The 18,678-nt window shown below is 37.1% G+C and overlaps 1 protein-coding gene across 9 annotated transcripts in view; it reads left to right on the forward strand.

The window, feature by feature from the left end:
• Kdm6a (lysine (K)-specific demethylase 6A) overlaps nucleotides 1-18,678 on the forward strand; it is a 119,075-nt gene that overhangs the window by 2,509 nt on the left and 97,888 nt on the right. For all 9 annotated transcript variants that reach the window (XM_006527594.4, XM_006527595.4, XM_006527596.4 and 6 more), the window contains exon 2: nucleotides 14-77. In XM_006527594.4, the coding sequence (XP_006527657.1) occupies nucleotides 14-77 (64 nt within the window). The remainder of the gene's footprint in view (nucleotides 1-13; nucleotides 78-18,678) is intronic.

Raw genomic sequence — 18,678 nt, forward strand, 5'->3', positions numbered from 1 at the left:
TCTTTCTCCGCAGCCGCCTTTTCGGGTTCGTGAGGTTTCATGAAGATGGCGCCAGGATGAAGGCCCTGCTGGGCAAGGTAAGGCAAACCGCGGGCCGGAGCGCGGACGCGGTCTCTCGAGCCAGAGGCGCGCTCGCCTGGGGCACCGGGGCCGGGTCACCACTCATTGTGGCCTCGAAAGACGGCCGAGGGGCTTCCGGAAAACTATTTCCTGCTACTGCGCTCCCCTCCACCCCCTGATACCTCGCTTGCTCTCTTGAGAGATCACTTCTCTTGGAGCCAGAGGACAGAGGCAGTGGCGCTTTTGGGGCCAAGCTCATGTGGGGCTTCCAAATTGACTACGATTTTACCGCCCTTGGAGGCTAGGCGGATGATCTCTGAGGTGCCTAGGGAGGGTCATGAGTTCGTAAACAGCTGTAGATTTCCTTAAATCCCCCGCTCGTTATCTTCCCTGGTTATTAAGGCTCTTTAGGCAGTCTGTTCCTGATGCCTGCTTTAGTCAAACATTTCGGGATGGCTTCTTGTCTCTGCTCCCTGAAGGGGGAAGTTGCACGTAGTTTAGGTCCGTAAAGAGTTTGCATGGGGTTATTGACTTGTATCATCATCGGTGTGTGCTTTACCTGAAGTTAGGTGATTTGTTTACTTTTTGGATCTTTCTGCCAAAGATCTACCACAGTTGTATGAGTGCGTTTTCTGGAGCTTGGTTTCCTGTGAGTCTGTCAGGAGCAGTTGGGGAGGATTCTGGGTGTAGTCTCTTGTTTATTTGTGTGCAAAGTTGTTGGTACTGTCATTTAGTTAAGTAATGGCTGCTTCTGTCCGCCCAAGATGGCGGGACAGGGTGGGAGGAGAAAGTGAGCCGGGGGAGGTTTGGGGGAGGGAGGAGAGGTAAACAGGGAAATAAATAGTATCAGAGAAGAATAGGCCTCTCCTTTGGAGTATGTAGCTCAGTAGTTAATAAAAATGATCACAGATTATTTGCATGTAGAATTTTTGTCCCCTTCTCTAGCTTTGAAATAGCGTGCATACGCCTGGTAAATGCTTATCAACCTGTAGCACATTTAGTTACCCATGGTAAGCTATTGAACAAAGGCTGGAGTCTCAGTCTGTCTACTTCAGTTTATATTTCCTGACCAAAGTGTGATTGGAATGGTAGGAGGAGGTTTTTTTGTTAGCTGGGACTCTCAAACTTGGAGTGTCTATGGTAGATGTTGCATTCATTAGACCTTTTCTTCTTTGCCGGAAATCTTTAGGTTTGATTTGATACTTTGTTAGCTCTATTGTTGCAATTGGGAAGTTTAAGAAAGGCGACTAAAGCTTAACGGCTTTAAAAAAAGTTGATTATTTTGCTCCTTACTTTTTGAATGTATTTTGGTTTGGCTGCCTTAATTGTTTTTATCTGTGATCATAATTACGTTTTTATTTTAAAGTATCAAAATATAAGAACTTGTGATTGCAGACAATGACTATAAGGCAAAACAGTCATAATCTTTTTCGGTAGGTCCATTTTCTTTGAATGGTAAGGAAATTTGAATTGAACTTTGACAGTGACGGTATTAATTTTCTTTCATTAAAATTAGCGCTGGAAAAATGTTCAGTAACTAGCTCTGGAATTATATAAATATAAATAGTTGTTAGCCCCCTCTTTTCAAGATTTTCCTCAACCTATTTGAAGTATTTTATGTACAAAGATTAGATTAATGTAAAGTTGTCATTCCAAAGATGTGTGTGTGTGTGTGTGTGTGTGTACACACACCTGTATATAGTGTTTAAATTTAAGGGCCATTTTATTTTGGAGTAAACATTGCTAGTTTAAATTGAGTTAATAGAGTTGCTTTCAGCGATAATTCATTTGGAAATTTAGGCTAAATTTATTCCTTTTGGTTACAGTGATGAAGAAATAAGTGGAATGTGTTTTAAGTGCATGTGTAAAGTGCTAGTTCTTACTTTCATATCTTAGAATGCTTGTTATCAGAATCACACATGGTTGTCCTTAACGTGGGATATTATATCATAAATAGTAAAACCTACAGTTAATATGAACTGAGTTCACATTTTAAAAATTGAGCATTTTCAAAATTTTCTAAATGTGTGTTATTTTATTTTTCTGGTATTTGAATACAGTCACATGTTAAGCATGAAAAAATATGTGAAGCTTCATTTTGTTTGGGGGAAGAATTATGACTTTATAAATCTCAGGTGGTATATTGATTAAAAAAAAATCTTCATTGATTCTGGCTTCTTAGGGTCTAGCTACTTAGATCAGGGCTCAACAGCTTTAATGCTAAAACATTCCATATTATGTACTTTGTACACCTACGTGGATCTTGATTGTGTCCTTATTAGCATGAACATTTCAGTAAAATGTGTAATATAAATTTATGCTTGATAAAATAACACCTCACATTTTCTATTTGAATTGAATTCGGACTAGAATGAGTGTTAAATTATTAAGTTTTATCCATCCTCTAACTGTCCTGAGAATCAGTATGTTTGAATGTGAGGTTTGGGAAGTAGATTGTTATGTTGCTTTCAGAATTATTTCCTATGTAACTCTTTTTAATAAAAAGTATTGGCTTTTCTCTATAGGGTGGTGGATTTGTTCAGGCAGTTTTACTGAACACAGAATAGAACATTTTCTAGAATTCTTTTTTTTTTTTTTTTTTTTTTTGGTTTTTTGAGACAGGATTTTTCTGTATAGCCCTGGCTGTCCTGGAACTCACTTTGTAGACCAGGCTGGCCTCGAACTCAGAAATCTGCCTGCCTCTGCCTCCCAAGTGCTGGGTTTAAAGCCATGCTCCACCACTGCCAGTCGTCTTTAAGGTTTTTAAGTGCACATTTATAAACAAGTCTAACATTTTAGAAAACTAAAACCATTCCATAGGTATTTTTTATTTGTCCTTTAACATGTGCAGATGATTTTTTTTTCTGGACTCTGCATACTTTTGTAAGGCTCGATTATGTAAGAGTTATTGAAAGGGTTGCTTGTAGAATTATCATTTGATATATAGTATAGTGTTTTGAATTTCAAGATAATAGTAATACAGTATTTTGTAGTAATACCTTAAATAAGGCTGTAAAGGAACTAAAGCTTGCTTTAGAATTTTTGTAATATAGCATGGTCTTTAACAGTTTTCTCTTTAATGATAACCCATAATTTATTATTATTATTATTACTACTACTATTACTTATTTTATGTCTATGGGTGTGTTGCCTGCATGTATATCTGTGTACCACTTGGGTGTTGACTGAGGAGGCCAGAAGAGCTTCTGATCTGATCCCTTAGAACTGGAGTTACAGCCAGTTGTGAATTGTCCTTCGTGGGTGCTTAGAATTGAACCTGAATTCTCTAGAAGAGCAGCCAGTTCTCTTAACCACCGAGCCATCTCTCCAGGACTAATAGTCATTATTTTTATTTCCTAATTACATTGGAATTACTAAGAAATAATTGAGTGAAACCTTTTTTTAGCAGAAATTAACTATGATGATTATTTAGTACAAATTTGAAAACTTTTGGGGTATATAGTTTTTAATTAGGTAAGGATTTGAGTTAGGAGTATATAGAGAGAAGCAAAGTAAAAGAGTGTAAATAAGATAAGGACATCATTAGGTCATTTTTAGAGGTGGCTTGTTTGTGTTACGATATTTGGATTATTCGTGATGTATGAAAATGAATGTGTACTCTTTGTAAGGACTTAAAGAAGATCTCCATTTTCAGTGCTAAAGAACTTTTAGTGTTTTGGTTGGAAAAAGTAGCTATAGAAATAGGACTGGCACGATGACTCATCAAGAAAAGGCTTTTGTTGCCAAGCCTGAGGACTTGAGTTTTGATCCCTTTAACAACTAACTCTCTCTCTCTCTCTCACACACACACACACACACACACACACACACAGACACACAATACATATGCCTTGTGTTTGAAAATTAGATCTAGTCACAATTGCTTGGAGAAAGTTTTATGCAGTTACTATGTTGTTTGCTAAAAAATTTGATATGTTCCCTGTAACAAAATTATAGTAAGAGATTACAGATCATGTTCATATGTCTGTCAGAGAATAAAGCTGAAGCAATAGGTACTTTTTTTTGTTTGTTTGTTGTGAATAGGGTCTTACTCTAGTCCCAGGTGGCTGCTAGTTGATCTTTCTGCTTCAGCTTCAGAGTGAGCCATCATGCTGTGTAATTTTAAGTTTCTGGTTTTCTTTTCATGGAATAGGTTTTCTGAAGATTCTCTTACAAAAGGCAACATTGACTCTCTTCTTCACATGGTTGTTAAAAACTGGTTCAGAGGTAAATTTCTGTGACTTGAATAGAATGATGGGGTTTCATACTTAAGTTTTATTAGTTGGCAGGACGTAGGGTTAATTTTTTTCTCACTTAGATCATGCAACATTTAGTTTTGTTTATATATTACCAATATTCTGCATATTTGAAAGGATTTCTGCTCGGTTTTGCTTTGAAACTCATTGGTGATACTTAGAGTTCTTTGAAATTGATGTTAATGATTGATAATACTGTGCATTATTAATATCTTTAAAATGTGGTATCCAGAGAGCTAATTTATGGTAAAAAGCTACCCACTACATTGTCCAAGAATTGAAGTGATGGTTGGGCTGTTTACAGCATACCTGTAATTATTTGCAGACTATTTAATTAATGGCATTTATTTAATGAATGCATAGTTGACAGTCATTTATTCATACTGAATCTTGGTATATAATTGCATAAGCTTTCTATATTGGTTTGTAAGTTATGACAGTAATATTTGAATTCACATCAAGCTCAGCTGGTCAGTGTAGGAAATAGGAAGTGTAGGAAGGTAATGTAGGTATCATTTTGGTTAAACTTGAAAGCTCCTTAAGTGGGATAGGATTAGCATAAGGATAACTGGCCTTCGAATATCAGTGGCAGAAGCAAAGTGTCAGGTACTCTGAATATTTGTGATAAAGGTCAGTTTAAAAAGGATAGGAATTCTTTCTTGGAGATATTATTTCTCAGTTTAGATAGCAACAAGTTGCCTTTTAATTTTGTTTAGGAAAATAATCTAAAAATCAAGTTTTAGCTTTTTCAGATCTTTAAAGGGTGATTTATACCTTGTGATCTTTGTAGTAATACATACTTTTCTATGGGTTCTTAAATGAGTTTGCCTGCCAGCTTAAAGATCCTTGACAGTTTTAGCAGGTTTCTCACAGAATAGTTTAATTACTATTTTGGAATGCAGAACATAACTTTGTACTTTATAGAGTTCCTTTCTGTCGTGTACAAAAATTTCTTAGATTTATTTACTTTATGGATGAGTACTTTGCCTGCATTTGTGTACTATGTATGTTCCTGGTCTTATTAGAGGTCAGAATAGGACATTGAATCCCCTGGGACTGGAGTTACAGATGGTTGTGAGCTGCCATGTGGGTGCTGGAAATTGAACTTAGGTCCTTTGGAAGAGTAACACATACTTTTGATCACTGAGCCAACACTTAAGCTCTTCTCACTATGAAAAAAATTATTGATTTTTTTTTTTTAGGTTTAAATTTTTATTTTATGTGTGTGAGTATATATGTGTACACAGATGTGTTTGAGGAGATCAGGAGACATTGGTTGACATATGGTTGTGAGCTATCATGTGGGTGCTAGGAACTGAACATGGGTTCTCTTTAAGAGCAACAAGTATTATTCATGATTGAACCATCTCTAGTACCATATTTTTATTTTTAATTATGTGCATGTGTGTCTGTATAGGTTTGTGCACATGAGTGCAGTGCCCCTGAAAGACACAAGAGGGTGTCAGATCTCCTGGAACTGGAGTTTAGGTAGTTGTGAATTGCCTGATGGGGGCATTGGAAACTGGACAGGTTTCTCTGTAAGAGCCATATGATAGCTCTTTTAATCACTGAGCCATTTTTCCAGGTCTTTTCTTTATTGCATTTTATTACATCTTTTTTTTTTGTTTTGTTTTGTTTTTTTCGAGACAGGCTTTCTCTGTAGCTCTGGCTGTCCTGGAACTCACTTTGTAGACCAGGCTGGCCTCAAACTCAGAAATCCACCTGCCTCTGCCTCCCAAGTGCTGGGATTAAAGGCGTGCTCACCACGCCCGGCCTATTTTATTACATTTTAGTAGTCCAAATAGTTGGACTATTTCTGAACTTGGTGGTGGTCTTTTGGTGGAGAAATGGTAGTGAATGAAGTATAGACATAAGGAGGTGTGGTATTTTGCAGTTTAGGTAGCTTTGTGATAGTCACTGAACTTAAGTCATTTTCCATTTTCCTCATTAGCATGTTTTATTTATTTGTTGTTTTTAGCATTTTATACATGCGTATTGTAATGACATCATTTCCCCCTGCCTCTTCTCTGTTCAACTTTTCTTTTCTTCTTTCTCTCTCTATTTTATTTATTTATTTATTATTTATTTATTTATTTATTTATTTTGGTTTTTTCGAGACAGGGTTTCTCTGTATAGCCCTGGCTGTCCTGGAACTCACTCTGTAGACCAGGCTGGCCTCGAACTCAGAAATCCACCTGCCTCTGCCTCCCAAGTGCTGGGATTAAAGGCGCGCGCCACCACGCCTGGCTCTGTTCAACTTTTCTTATGTTCTCCTTCCCACCTTTGAGTTTCATGGCCAGTCTTGTTTTCATGTGTATCCTATTATTTTCAGGCAAGTCTGCACAATTAGTGGCATCATTGTGTGTAATGTCTTTTTTAAAAAAAAAAACTTTTATTAAACATGATTTCTTTTATTATTATTATTATTTTTTAAATGTCAGAGAGCATTGTGCCTCTGCTCCCACCTGTCTTTGCCATATGAAAATTGAGGATAAATTGTTTGGAAAATGAGTAGAAACCAGATAAGTAGCTGAATTTATGTGGATTTGTATTTTGATATTGTGGTGGTATAGAATTTTATGTGTTAGAATATTATGTAGTACATGACAGAAATAATTTTTCTAAGAACTTGGGTCTTAGTTGCTTGAGTTTTGTTCAGATAGTTTGTATACTTAGGGAAATTATGTTTTCAGTATATAGTGGTTAAAATAAATGTTTTAGAATTTTGGTTTTCAAATATGATATGAGCTAAAAAATTTTTTTGCTTCAGTGATTTGTGAACCATTTGTTGTATTGTTGGGAGGATCTGTATCAGTTTTGGAGACAACCAATTACTTCTGGCTTTTTTTTTCTCTATAGTGTATCTTCAGAAGAAAACAGTCTGAGAATATAATACTTTAAATACAATAATAACAATATTTAGTGTTATGATCTTTCAAATGGTGCTACAATTTTTGACCTCTCGAACATTTATTATGGATAGTTTAAACTGTGTACAAGACAGAAATTGAATGAACTATTGAATCAGGAAACATGGCATAAGTAGTAGTTGGTTTTTATGGGAATGTTATTGATGTGGTGGAGCACTAGGTATTAAGTACTAATTTATAAATAGTCATCTGTTGATTTTCAGGTAGAAATATGCTTTGTCATCTACCAGATCTGTGATCCTTAGGCAAGCATCTTTTGGGGACTATTTTTCATTTGTAAAATGGAGTGGTAGTAGATTTCCTCCAGGCTTTAGGGTTTTGTGTTATAGAGGGAAAATAGTGTTTTCATGTCATGGAAGGTACTCAGTACAAGATAGATGTTATATGGAAAGACAATTAAATTTAAACTAAGACCTTGATTCATCTACGAGATAGAAGAGAGGTGGAGGTAGGTTTGAAAGCTCTTGAAAAGATTTTTAATTTTAGAGTTTTTGTTTACTTTTCCCTGCTTCAAATATGTTTTCTCTACATGGAAGCTCTGGGATAGGTCTTAATCCTGGTTCCAACTTGTATGTATACTTGACTGTCTATCTGACGTGTGTTTTGAGGACATATCTTTTAACTTTTTTTGTAATTGTCACACGCCACAAACCTGTCATCCCAGAAACCGTGGAATATTCATCAGCACCTCTTCTTTTAACATCTTAAGTCCTGCAGGGTGGTGGTGGCACACCTTTGATCCCAGCACTCGGGAGGCAGAGAGGCAGGTGGATTTCTGAGTTCCAGGCCAGCCTGGTGTACAAAGTGAGTGCCAGGACAGCCAGGGCTATACAGAGAAACCCTGTCTTGAACCAACGAAAACAAAAAAAACAAACAAAGAACAAAACAAGCAAACAAAAAACATATTAAGTCCTAACAATTACCAGAGCTTGTCACTTCTATATTTTAGATCTCAAATCTACCTATACTTGGCTTCTGCTACCATGCTATTTGTAGCCACTATTCTGTCTTTGATATTCAGGTTTCTTCATGCACTTTTTTGAATACATATATTTGGACATAGTTCAACACTGAAAAGTTACAAAAAAGATATTAGTTAAAAAAAATCTTTTTCTAAGTTATCTCTCAAAATATAGGTAACTGTTTCCCAAGGCAGCTGCTAAAAGGTTTGCTACATAATCTTTCATAATATTTCAGTACAAACACAAGCATAATTGTTGAGCATAATTATGTTGTACTTTCTTCCTGTATATTTGAGATCATAGTGTATATGTTTTGTATTGAATTGTCTTGGGTTTTAGAGTTGTCTAGTCTTTCACATAGTGAGATGCTCATGGGAGGATTGAGTTGGTGATTTTTGTTATTTTGATTTTTGAGATTCTTTTATGTCCTTTTATATGTGATTCTGAATGTAGAAATGCTTCAGCATGTACGGTTCCTAACTGAAAATATCTTCATATACTTTCTTAAGCTAACAATTGCTTAACATGCGCTATGAATTCTCAATTGGAATAACTGCTGACTTTTGCCTTTATATTTTGATTTTATTGGCATAACTGATGACCAGGTGTCATGAATATTAATTTGATTCATTTCTTGTGGATGTACAAAGGAGCCATAGTTGATGCTACTTTACACTTGACATTCATCTTCATATTTTATTCTTTATTATAGAAAAGAGAAAATAACTTGTCAAAAAAGGCACAGTTCTTACTGTGTTACTTATTTCACAGAAAGATACCTTTATTTTCATCATAAATTAGCAATAGGGCTAGAAGGTTGGTATTTTGCTTTTTCAAACTTATTAAACCTTTGATGGTTAGTATAGTAGCTGCATATGTTTTACATATGGCTTCAGAAAATGTCAGGATCTCTGCTTATCTTAGCGAACCTATTCCTTAAAACATTTAATAGACTTTGGTATATAATTTGGATACTCCTGTTGTTAATCCCACCAGTTCAGAATAGGACCACTACCATAATCTTTGAGCCAAATTTGAAGCACACCTTAATTAAATACTAGCCAGCAGGATGGACTCTGGCCAGGTCCATTCCTGGGTTCTTAGAAAATGGCTAGGAGTAACATCTTGCAGAGGCTTTTTTTCACAAGGCTGCTTTCCCATCAGGTCCAATCAAGAGCAAACATATATCCTTAAGCACATTTTGTTTGTTTGTTTGTTTGTTTGTTTTTCGAGATAGGGTTACTCTGTATAGCCCTGGCTGTCCTGGAACTCACTCTGTAGACCAGGCTGTCCTCGAACTCAGAAATCCACCCGCCTCTGCCTCCCGAGTGCTGGGATTAAAGGCGTGCGCCACCACGCCCGGCCTTAAGCACATTCTGAAGTGAAGTGTACCCCACCCCCTGCCATGCCCACACCCAATCTGGGACAAGGATATATGCTAACATATTTCTTGCCTACATACTTTTCACCTACATGTGATCAAGCACATTTGGTGTAGTTGGGTAAAACAATCTTGTTTAGGGGAATGAAAACATGTGGCTTGTTATTTCTCATACATGATAGCCTCTAACATTTCAGGAAGTATCTGTCCTTGGACAAGGGGCTTATAGATTAGAGGCATTAACTTAAAACTTAACTTTGGCTCTCTCACTATGGTACACTGTTTCATAAGAACAGTGGGTTTGAAAGCTGATCTCAATTTTAGGATTTATTGCATCCTTTCCTTATAGGGCCCCTAGTTTTCATCTGCTAGAAGAAACAACAACAAAGTGTGTGTTGTTTTGAAGACATGGTATACCCAGATAGTCCAGGCTGGCCTTGAACTTGCTGTCCTACTGCCTCTGCCTTCCAAGGGCTGGGATTAATAGGACTTTGCCATGGTAGCCAGCCAATTGTACCATCTGTTAACAGGAAGAGCTGGGAATTAGGAATTTCCAAAGTGATTATAACAACATTATTGCTGACTTGTTCATTTATAGAGTTGATGCACTTCTTTAAGATTTTGACTTAGAATTAGTGCACGATTAAATTTGGTTCTAGATTGTAATTTTCTTTGAATTTTAGCTTCAAGTTTCTGAGACTAGAAGTTGAATTCCCATAATGAAACCTAGAGTTGTATGGTGTTGTTGATCTAGTCCTTAACTGTTTAGTTAGTCTTGGATTATTCGAAAATTCATTTAATTTATTAACTTCCTCAAAATGTTTCTTTGTATTTTAGGGCCTATCTGATATTTAATTCTCCATATTAATGAATTCTGTTTTGTGTACACACATGGTTCTCTGGACAATAGAGGAGAACATTGGGAAATTGGTTTTCTCCTGCCTTGTTGAGGCAAGGTTTCTCTTGTTTTTCCTGCTATGCTATGTGTGTGTACTCCAGGCTAACTGGCCTAGGAGCTTCTGGGCTAGTCTCCTGATTTTCTCACACTTCACTTTAAGAATGTTGGGATTACAGATGCAACCTTTATCTGGCTTTTTATGTGGGTTCTGGGGACAAACTTAGTTTATTAAGTTTGCATGTCTATTACCTTTCACTTGTTGAGCCATCTTCTGGAATGGCCCAAGGCCACATGATTTCTGAGATGTGAATGTCACATTTAAATATATGTACCTGGTTAATTTGAGACAAGGTCTCATATGGCCCTGGTTATGTGGATTAGGCTAGCTTTGAATTTGAAACGATTCTGATTCTCCTGTCTCTGCCTCTCAAATGCTAGGATTGCAGGCATTTTCCACTATTCTGTTTATTCACTTGCTTCCTTTCTTTTCTTTCCCCTTTTCTGATTTAATTTTATTAAATGTGTGTCTGAATATGGGTATGTATACATGAATGCAGATGTCTGAGGAGGCCAGAAGAGGGTCCCAGATCTCCCAGGATCTGGAGTTAAAGGCCACCTGACATGGGTGCTGGGGACCAAGCTCTGGTTCTCTGGAAGGTTTAGTACACTCTTAACTCCTGAGCCTTCTCTCCAGAGTTCCTTTCCTTTCCCCTTCCCCCTCCCTCTCGTCTTTCTTTATTCTATGTACAGGCTGTTGGGAACTTGTGTCATGCCGATTTTCTTGCCCCAGCTGTTATACTGGTATTAAAGTTGTATGCCACCATACTTGGCAACATCTGTCATATTATTTTTTATCTGTATTTTTTTTTGTGTGTGAAATATTTATTCGACTATTTTTCCCCCTGTTCTTAGTTGAATTGTTTCCTCTTTACTCTGGCTTTGAGTCAAAAAAGGTGTCTTGGAAATGCTGGAGATAAAATGTAGAGATTGGTATGTACTGGGCAAATATGCTATCACTGGCTGAGCCAATACCCTTGGCCTGAGGGTTCTTTATATATTTTGATTGTTAAAACTATTTCTGCTGCACTATAAGCTTTTACTTTGAATGTTTTCGTAGGTTTTTGTTTGTTTGTTTTACAGAGTAGGAGTTACCGATTTTCAGCTGGGCATTGGTGGCACATTCCTTTAATTCCAGAGGCAGGCAGATCAAGGTCAGCTTGGTTTACAAAGTAAATTTCTGGACTACACAGAGAAACCGGCCGTCTCTAACCCCCCCCCCCCCCCAGCCTTCCCAACACCCCTGCAAAACAATAATAACAAAACTAACAAAATACCATTTTTCCTAGGCATACTGAATTTTTAAAAATTGCTCATCAGTTGCAGTGTGTATGTACATGGCATAATGTGGTTAGAGAACAACTGGTGGGAATTGGCTTTCTCCTTCCATCCTGTGGAATCTGGACTAGAACCTCAGGTCTTGTCCTTAGGTTTCCCTATATAGTCCATTGACCTGCTGAACTATCACTGGCTCTATTTCAGGAATCTTTAAGAACATTTTTATATAGGTCCTGAAGACTTTTTAAGAAATGCTTTTCATTCTTTAAACTTTTACTTGAGTGTATGTTGAAACCTCATGCTATTCTACCTACACCCCATTCCCAAATAACAACCCTGAGGCTTATTATTGAATAACGTGTGTAAGCCTTATGATAGGTTGTTTGTTCCCTGACTAGCTCCTAACTCAATTATCCTATTTATATTATTCTTTGCCTACCACATGGCTGGTTACCTCTCCTTAGTTTCATACATGTTTGACTTTCTCCATATCTGGATAGCAAATTTCGCTCCCTCTAACTCCCAAAGTTCCAAACTCTTATCTACTGGAACTCCCACCTATTTCCTGCCTCAGTAGGTAAAGGTCCTTACTTACCAAGCCTAATGACCCAAGTTAGATGCCCAAGGTCCACATGGTTGAAGGAAAGAAACAACTCTTTAAACTTGTCTTATGATCTTCATACATGTAACCCAAGGCACACTGTGCACTCTCTAAATGCACTAAACATTATTAAAAATCTTGATATGAATTTATACACTATAGGCATTGCTTTGTTGTCTTTCATTCCCCATGTCAGAGGTGCTTTTTCATTTAATTATGTTTCCTTTGACTTATTCTTTATTTGTTAAAGTTATGCCTAAGTGTTTCACTTCCTTTGAAACAAGTATAAATTATGATTGTAGATCTAAATTGAAGGTCATAATTTACACTTGTTCCAACTGTAAAACTGTGATGGTAGATCTAAAGTTTTAAAAAATGATATATATGTATGTAAATATTCATATATATTTGTGTGTCTGTGTGTTTGTGTGCATGCATGTGTGTGTGTGTGTGTGTGTGTGTGTATATATATATATATATATATATATATATATATGCCATAGTGTACGTGTGGAGGTCAGTGGACAACTTGGGAGGGCCAGGGATTGAAAGTTTTTTTTTTTTAAATTTTAGTAGCTGAGCATCAAACCTATGACCTCATGCATGGTAGGTAAAGTATCAGTAAGCCATACCCCTTGGCCTTGTGATGTATTCAATTTTAAATTATTTGTTTTGTGTTGTATGTCTTTGTGTGCCTACACATGCAGGTGCATGTGGAGGACAGCTTGATGTTTTAAATCAATCTTTACCTCTTTTGTTTTTTTTTTTTGGTGGGGGGCAGGTTCTTTTACTGAAACAGGCTTATGGATTTGTCTAGACTGGTTGGCCAGTTGTGCTTGTTTTTATGGTAACTTTGATAATACATTTATTCTAAAAATCTTTATTATTATTAAAGATCCTTGTGTGATATTCTAAGCAGAGACTCATGTTTCCTCTAAGTATTAAAAAAGTTTTATTTTTTTTCTAACCTTTATGCCTCTTGCCTCATTGCAGTGGCTAGCATTTTCAGCAAGTACTGTGTTAAGATTAGAGACTTACTGAATACAGAGGGAGAACATCCAGTTACTGGTTATAAAATGTAGTAGATACAAAAAAAAGGTTCCTTAAAATTACACTTTGTGTATGGGCACATGTGTTGGAGGTCAGGAGCTTGTGGGTGTTGTTTCCCTCCTATGTCCCATGTGGATCCTGGGGTTCCAACTAAGGTTGTTGTCAGGCTTGGCTACAGGCAACTTTTCTTTCTGCTGAGCCTGTGTTTGTTTGTTTGTTTTAATCAGCTGGTGTTAGATTTTTTTTTTAAAAGTGGTTGCAGTTTATCCAGTTGAGAAAGTTCCTGTGTCCACTCTACTCTCTCTTACCCTGCTTTTTAGCTGGTCCCTGTGGATGCTAGATTTGAAGTTAGAAATTCAGCTCACTGTGGGTGCCACTGGCACAAGGGAACGATAGAAACCACTTATGGGCCTACTACTCTGTTTTAGTGCTGATGGATAAGGAAGTTCAGCCCCCTACTGGGTCCCATTGCCACTATTGTGTCCTTGTTCAGTTTTGTTGATACTGAATTGGGTTTCAACTTAAGCTCCTTGCTGGTGCCTGACTACCTAGGACTTTGAGGTTGGGGTGCATATGAGTAATAATAAAGCTTTAAAGTCTCCTATCTGTTATATCAGTGGTTCTCAACCTATGTGTAGTGGCCGCTTTGGAGGGCTGAATTACGCATATCAGATATTTATATTGTGATTCATAACAATAGCAAAATTAAAGAGTAGCAATGAAAATGTTATGGTTGGGAGTCACCACTACATGAGGAGCTGTATTAGAGGGTTGCATCATTAGGAAGATTGAGAACCGCTGTGCTAGATGGTGGTAGTAGTGGCCTACCTTGCTTCTATATCCTACTCACGGTTCTGTAAATGGGTAAATGGAAGCACCAATTTCTTTACATGATTTGGATTATCTCTTCTTTCTGCCTTGCTACTCACTAGCCTAGGAATTGAGCATCCCTGCCTGTCATGACTAGAAGATCAGCTTCTTAACTAGCTCACTTATAGTATCTTGATAAAGGAATTGGAGTACTCTTATCTGTGACATTAAAGATCAGTGACTTGTTGTACCCTGCCAATACTACCCTGCTAGGGGTACCGTGGGCAAGCCTGCTTCTGCTGAGCACTGGGTATAAGTCACTTGCCTATACTGTCTTGGTAAGAAAATGAAAGTACCATCTGCCTCTGGTTTGTGGTGGGTTGTGCATGACAAGGTTTCTGTATGTCCCTATTCAATCAAATTTTGGGTAGAGGAAAGAGAACCAACTTTTTGTTAAGCTGCCTTTTTCTCAGTACTTCGGATTTCCTTGCGTTTTGTTTTGTTTTGTTTTGTTGTTTTTGGTTGATGGTACTGAATTAGGGACGTGGTTTTGCCACCTGAAGATAGTTTCTGCAAATGTAAGACATTTGGAATTCTGGGGACTCTTGTGAGAGTATATAATGCAAAAGCCCCAAGAGGGGTGTGGAGGCAGCAGCTGCTTGCCTCTTACAGACCTTCTGATTATGAAGATCAAAATTGTCTCAAGGAACTCAACGCCCCTAATCAACAGGAAGTAGTCTAATGATATTGACACCCTCTGTCCCCTATAGCCTTCTTTCTCTCTCTAGTGTTGGGGGGTTGGAGGAATAAGGGTGAAGAAGGGTGGTAGAAATAGGAACCCATAAAGTAGCCACAAGTCCAGTTACATGGGTATTTTGCCAACATGTATATATACTATTCACCATGAATGTGCTTGGTGCCCAAGAAGGCCAGAAGAGGGAACAGGGGTTATAAATGGTTGTAAGCCCCAAGTGGGTTTCTGGGAATGAAACCAGATTCCTCTACAACAGTAGCTAGTGTTAACCATCTCACCAGCTTTTAAAGTTTTTTGCACACTCCCCCACCCCCCGGGCTTTATGTGTTCGTAGTGTGTGTTTTATTGAAAGTAGTCTTTTCTGATACAATATATTCTGATTACAGATTTTCCTTCCCTACTACTCCCAAGTCTCTTCCCCTCCCCATATGGATCCATTCCATTTCTGTTTGCCATACTAAAAGAACAGGTTTCTAAGAAACAACAACAAAATGTAACAAAATAAAATACAGTAAGATAAAACAAAACCCATCACATCAAAGTTGTTCAAGGCAAACCAACAGAAGGAAAAGAGCCCAAAAGAAGACACAAGAATCAGAGACCCACTTGTTTACTGGCTCAAGAGTTCTATAGAAATACTAAACTGAAAGCTATAAGATATATGCAGAGCATCTGGGGCAGGCTCATGCTGGGTCTGTGCTTGCTGCTTTAGCCTGTGAGATCACAAGAGCTTTACTCATGTTAATTAAAGGGCCATGATTTGTTGGTGTCCTCCATCCCCTCTGTAATTTTTAAAAAATGGGTTGTAACAGGGAAGAGCATAAAAAAGTTTAATACTGTCTGAAAACTTTACAACATAATACAAAATAAAGTGTTAAAACAATTCACATTCAGAGGCCTCAGTGAACTCAAGGTAGATTAAACTAAAATTGCTGCCTATTAATATACATTAATAGTAAAAACTGTCAAAAGAGAGAATCTTTAAAAGAATAACAACAAAATAGAAATTCCTTACATACAGGATTCTTAATACAAAACAAAACTTGATTCCTTTATCAGACACCATGGAGGCCAGAACATGGAGGCCAGGATGACACTGTTGAGAGGAAAAGATGGCTAGCCAAGAAGTCCATTATCTATGTGCTTGGATTTTCAGAACTCATATCTCAATTTCCCCTTCTTCACTCTCTTTACTCTAGTACTCTAGTTTTGGGCCTGTACTGTGATTTTTATCGACTTGAAACTTGTGTCATTAAGCTTCTATCTCAGACCATTTTGTTCTCTTATCTTGTAGACTAAGAACCCACAAAAGGAAACACTGGCTCTCTGATAACAGTATCACTTTTCAGTCCTTTAGCCCCTTTTAGATTTATCACTGTATCTCATATTGTCAGTACTGGTATTTGTTTTTTGTTCCTCCCTTCTTCAGACATTTGCATGCAATGCCTCTTCCCTACTCAGCCTCCCTATTACTCTCTCTGTAATATGTTTTTGTGTTAAGTCAGCACTTAGATTATGGCTATATAAGTAAGTGTGGTCAAAATGAGATTTCCTTTTTATTTATAAGTTTTGTTTTTGAGGCATAAATTAACTTTTTTTGTTACTGTCAATTTTCCCTTTAATTTTGTAGCCACTTCCAGGTTCCTAGCTTTTGGTTTATTTGTAAGCAACGATGAGAGTACTTCCTACTCATTTTTTTTAATCTACTTCTGATTGTTGCTCTATTTGCCCTGAAGCATTTTTATCTCCTGGAGGTGGATTTGTACATGTTATGGTTAAGAATATAATACTATATCCTGGACTGGAGAGGTAGCTCTGTATTTAAGAGTTTGTATTACTCTTCTAGAAGTACCTGGATTTGGTTACCAGTTCCTACCTCAGGTGGTTTACAACAAACAGCCTATAACTTTAGCTCCAGGATTCTGATGCCTTTGGCCTCTGCGAGTAACCCATCCCCCCGCCCCCCAACACACACATACACATGATAAGAAGTAAAATAATCTTAACAAAAAGCCATATCCTTACTAAAACCTTAAAATTTTATCAGTCCTCATTGTTGGACCTCCACAAGCTCTTATCCTCATTTTATAAAGATTTATTTTTATTTTTGTATATGAATGTTTGCCTGCATGGATCTATATGTGTACCATGTGTATGTCTGGTGCTTCTGAAGTCTGAAGAGAGCCTTGGATTCCTTGGAACTGGAGTTACAGATTGTAGTGTGCTGTCCTAGAAACTGAAGCTATCCTCTGTAAAATGTTCTAAATTCCTCTGCCAGCCTTCTCTTTGTCTTTTAAATAAGTCTTTTAAACACCTTTTAATGCCATTGTTTCCTCATTTGTAAAACAGGATGGTTGTCACCCATGGATTTGAATGCCTATAAAATGCACTATGTTTAGCAGTTAGCAAGTATTGTAATACTGGTTATGATAAGGGACTTGCTAAATTACAGTAAATGTTAGAATGATATCTGGTCTGGGCAGTTGTGTGTGTCTCAGGTAGGATTTTGTTAAAAGAGTCAAGGAAAACCATTATATAAGGAAGGAGTGGGTCTTAAGAGAATTGATACCTGGAGGAATAGGTGGAAAAGAGTAGGTAGTTATTTCTTCTGATGATTGTGGGTTCTATGTATATTTTCTTTCTCCTTTCATATCTTCCCTGGCCCTATCATCAGACTTAGCTGCTTAGACTGTCAAAGCTGGTTAAGTGATTTACTTGTAGAAAATAAGTAGAGTTTAATGTTTTCTCTGTAATAACATTTCTGTTACTTGTATCTAGTATGTTTTCTCTTGTGATTGGATGGTCACTGGTGTAAGCAAAGCTTAACAAACAAACCCTGGGTATTTTTGTGAGAGTATATTAAAGTAAGGACATGCTATAGACCAAACAGTCACCCAACACCTTACATTATCTTGTGTTAATTAAAAATTATAAATTTCATTTATTTGTGCACATGCCCATGAATGTGCCATAGGACATGTGAAAGACCAGAATCTATTATGGGGTCCCAGGAATTGAACTCAGGCTTCAGACTTGATGGCAACTGCCTTTATCCACTGGCTGGCTTTTGCACTAATTTTTCTTAGCAGTAAATCTAGTTAATGATGTCTATTTGCTCTACTATGCTTTATATTATCAAAAACATGTATAGCTGCCAAGATTTCCCACAGTATTGACATCTATTCAATATTGACACCTGTGATTTCTTCTTAGTCGCTGAGGCTGAGTCACTTTTTTTTTGGGGGGGGGGTTGGCTTAGAGTGAGAATTCTTTTGAGTGGTAGTGATAAGATTTGTATATTAAAAAGTGTTTGTTTACCATTACCTGTCTTACATTGCTGCCCATAGATTTTGGTCCTATTTATACTTAAATAAGGAAAGGACAGAAAATGTAGTTTTGGAAAATAATAGACTGTATCTTAAAATGATATGCTTTTTTTTTTCTACACTAGGCATTGACACTTCAGTTCTGAGACCTAACCTAATTTATTGCTTGCATCCATCACTCTGCTATTATACAGAATTATCTGTCTTTAATTTGTATTCTCATTGCTTTGAATGATAAGAAATGTCTGTTTTCACCAAAATATGCTTTAATTGTGGGAGAAAAGTAATGTTAATCAGTTTAATTTTTGTTGTCCC

Source organism: Mus musculus, chromosome X, assembly GCF_000001635.26.
Source record: "Mus musculus strain C57BL/6J chromosome X, GRCm38.p6 C57BL/6J".
Taxonomy (NCBI): Eukaryota; Metazoa; Chordata; class Mammalia; order Rodentia; family Muridae; genus Mus; species Mus musculus.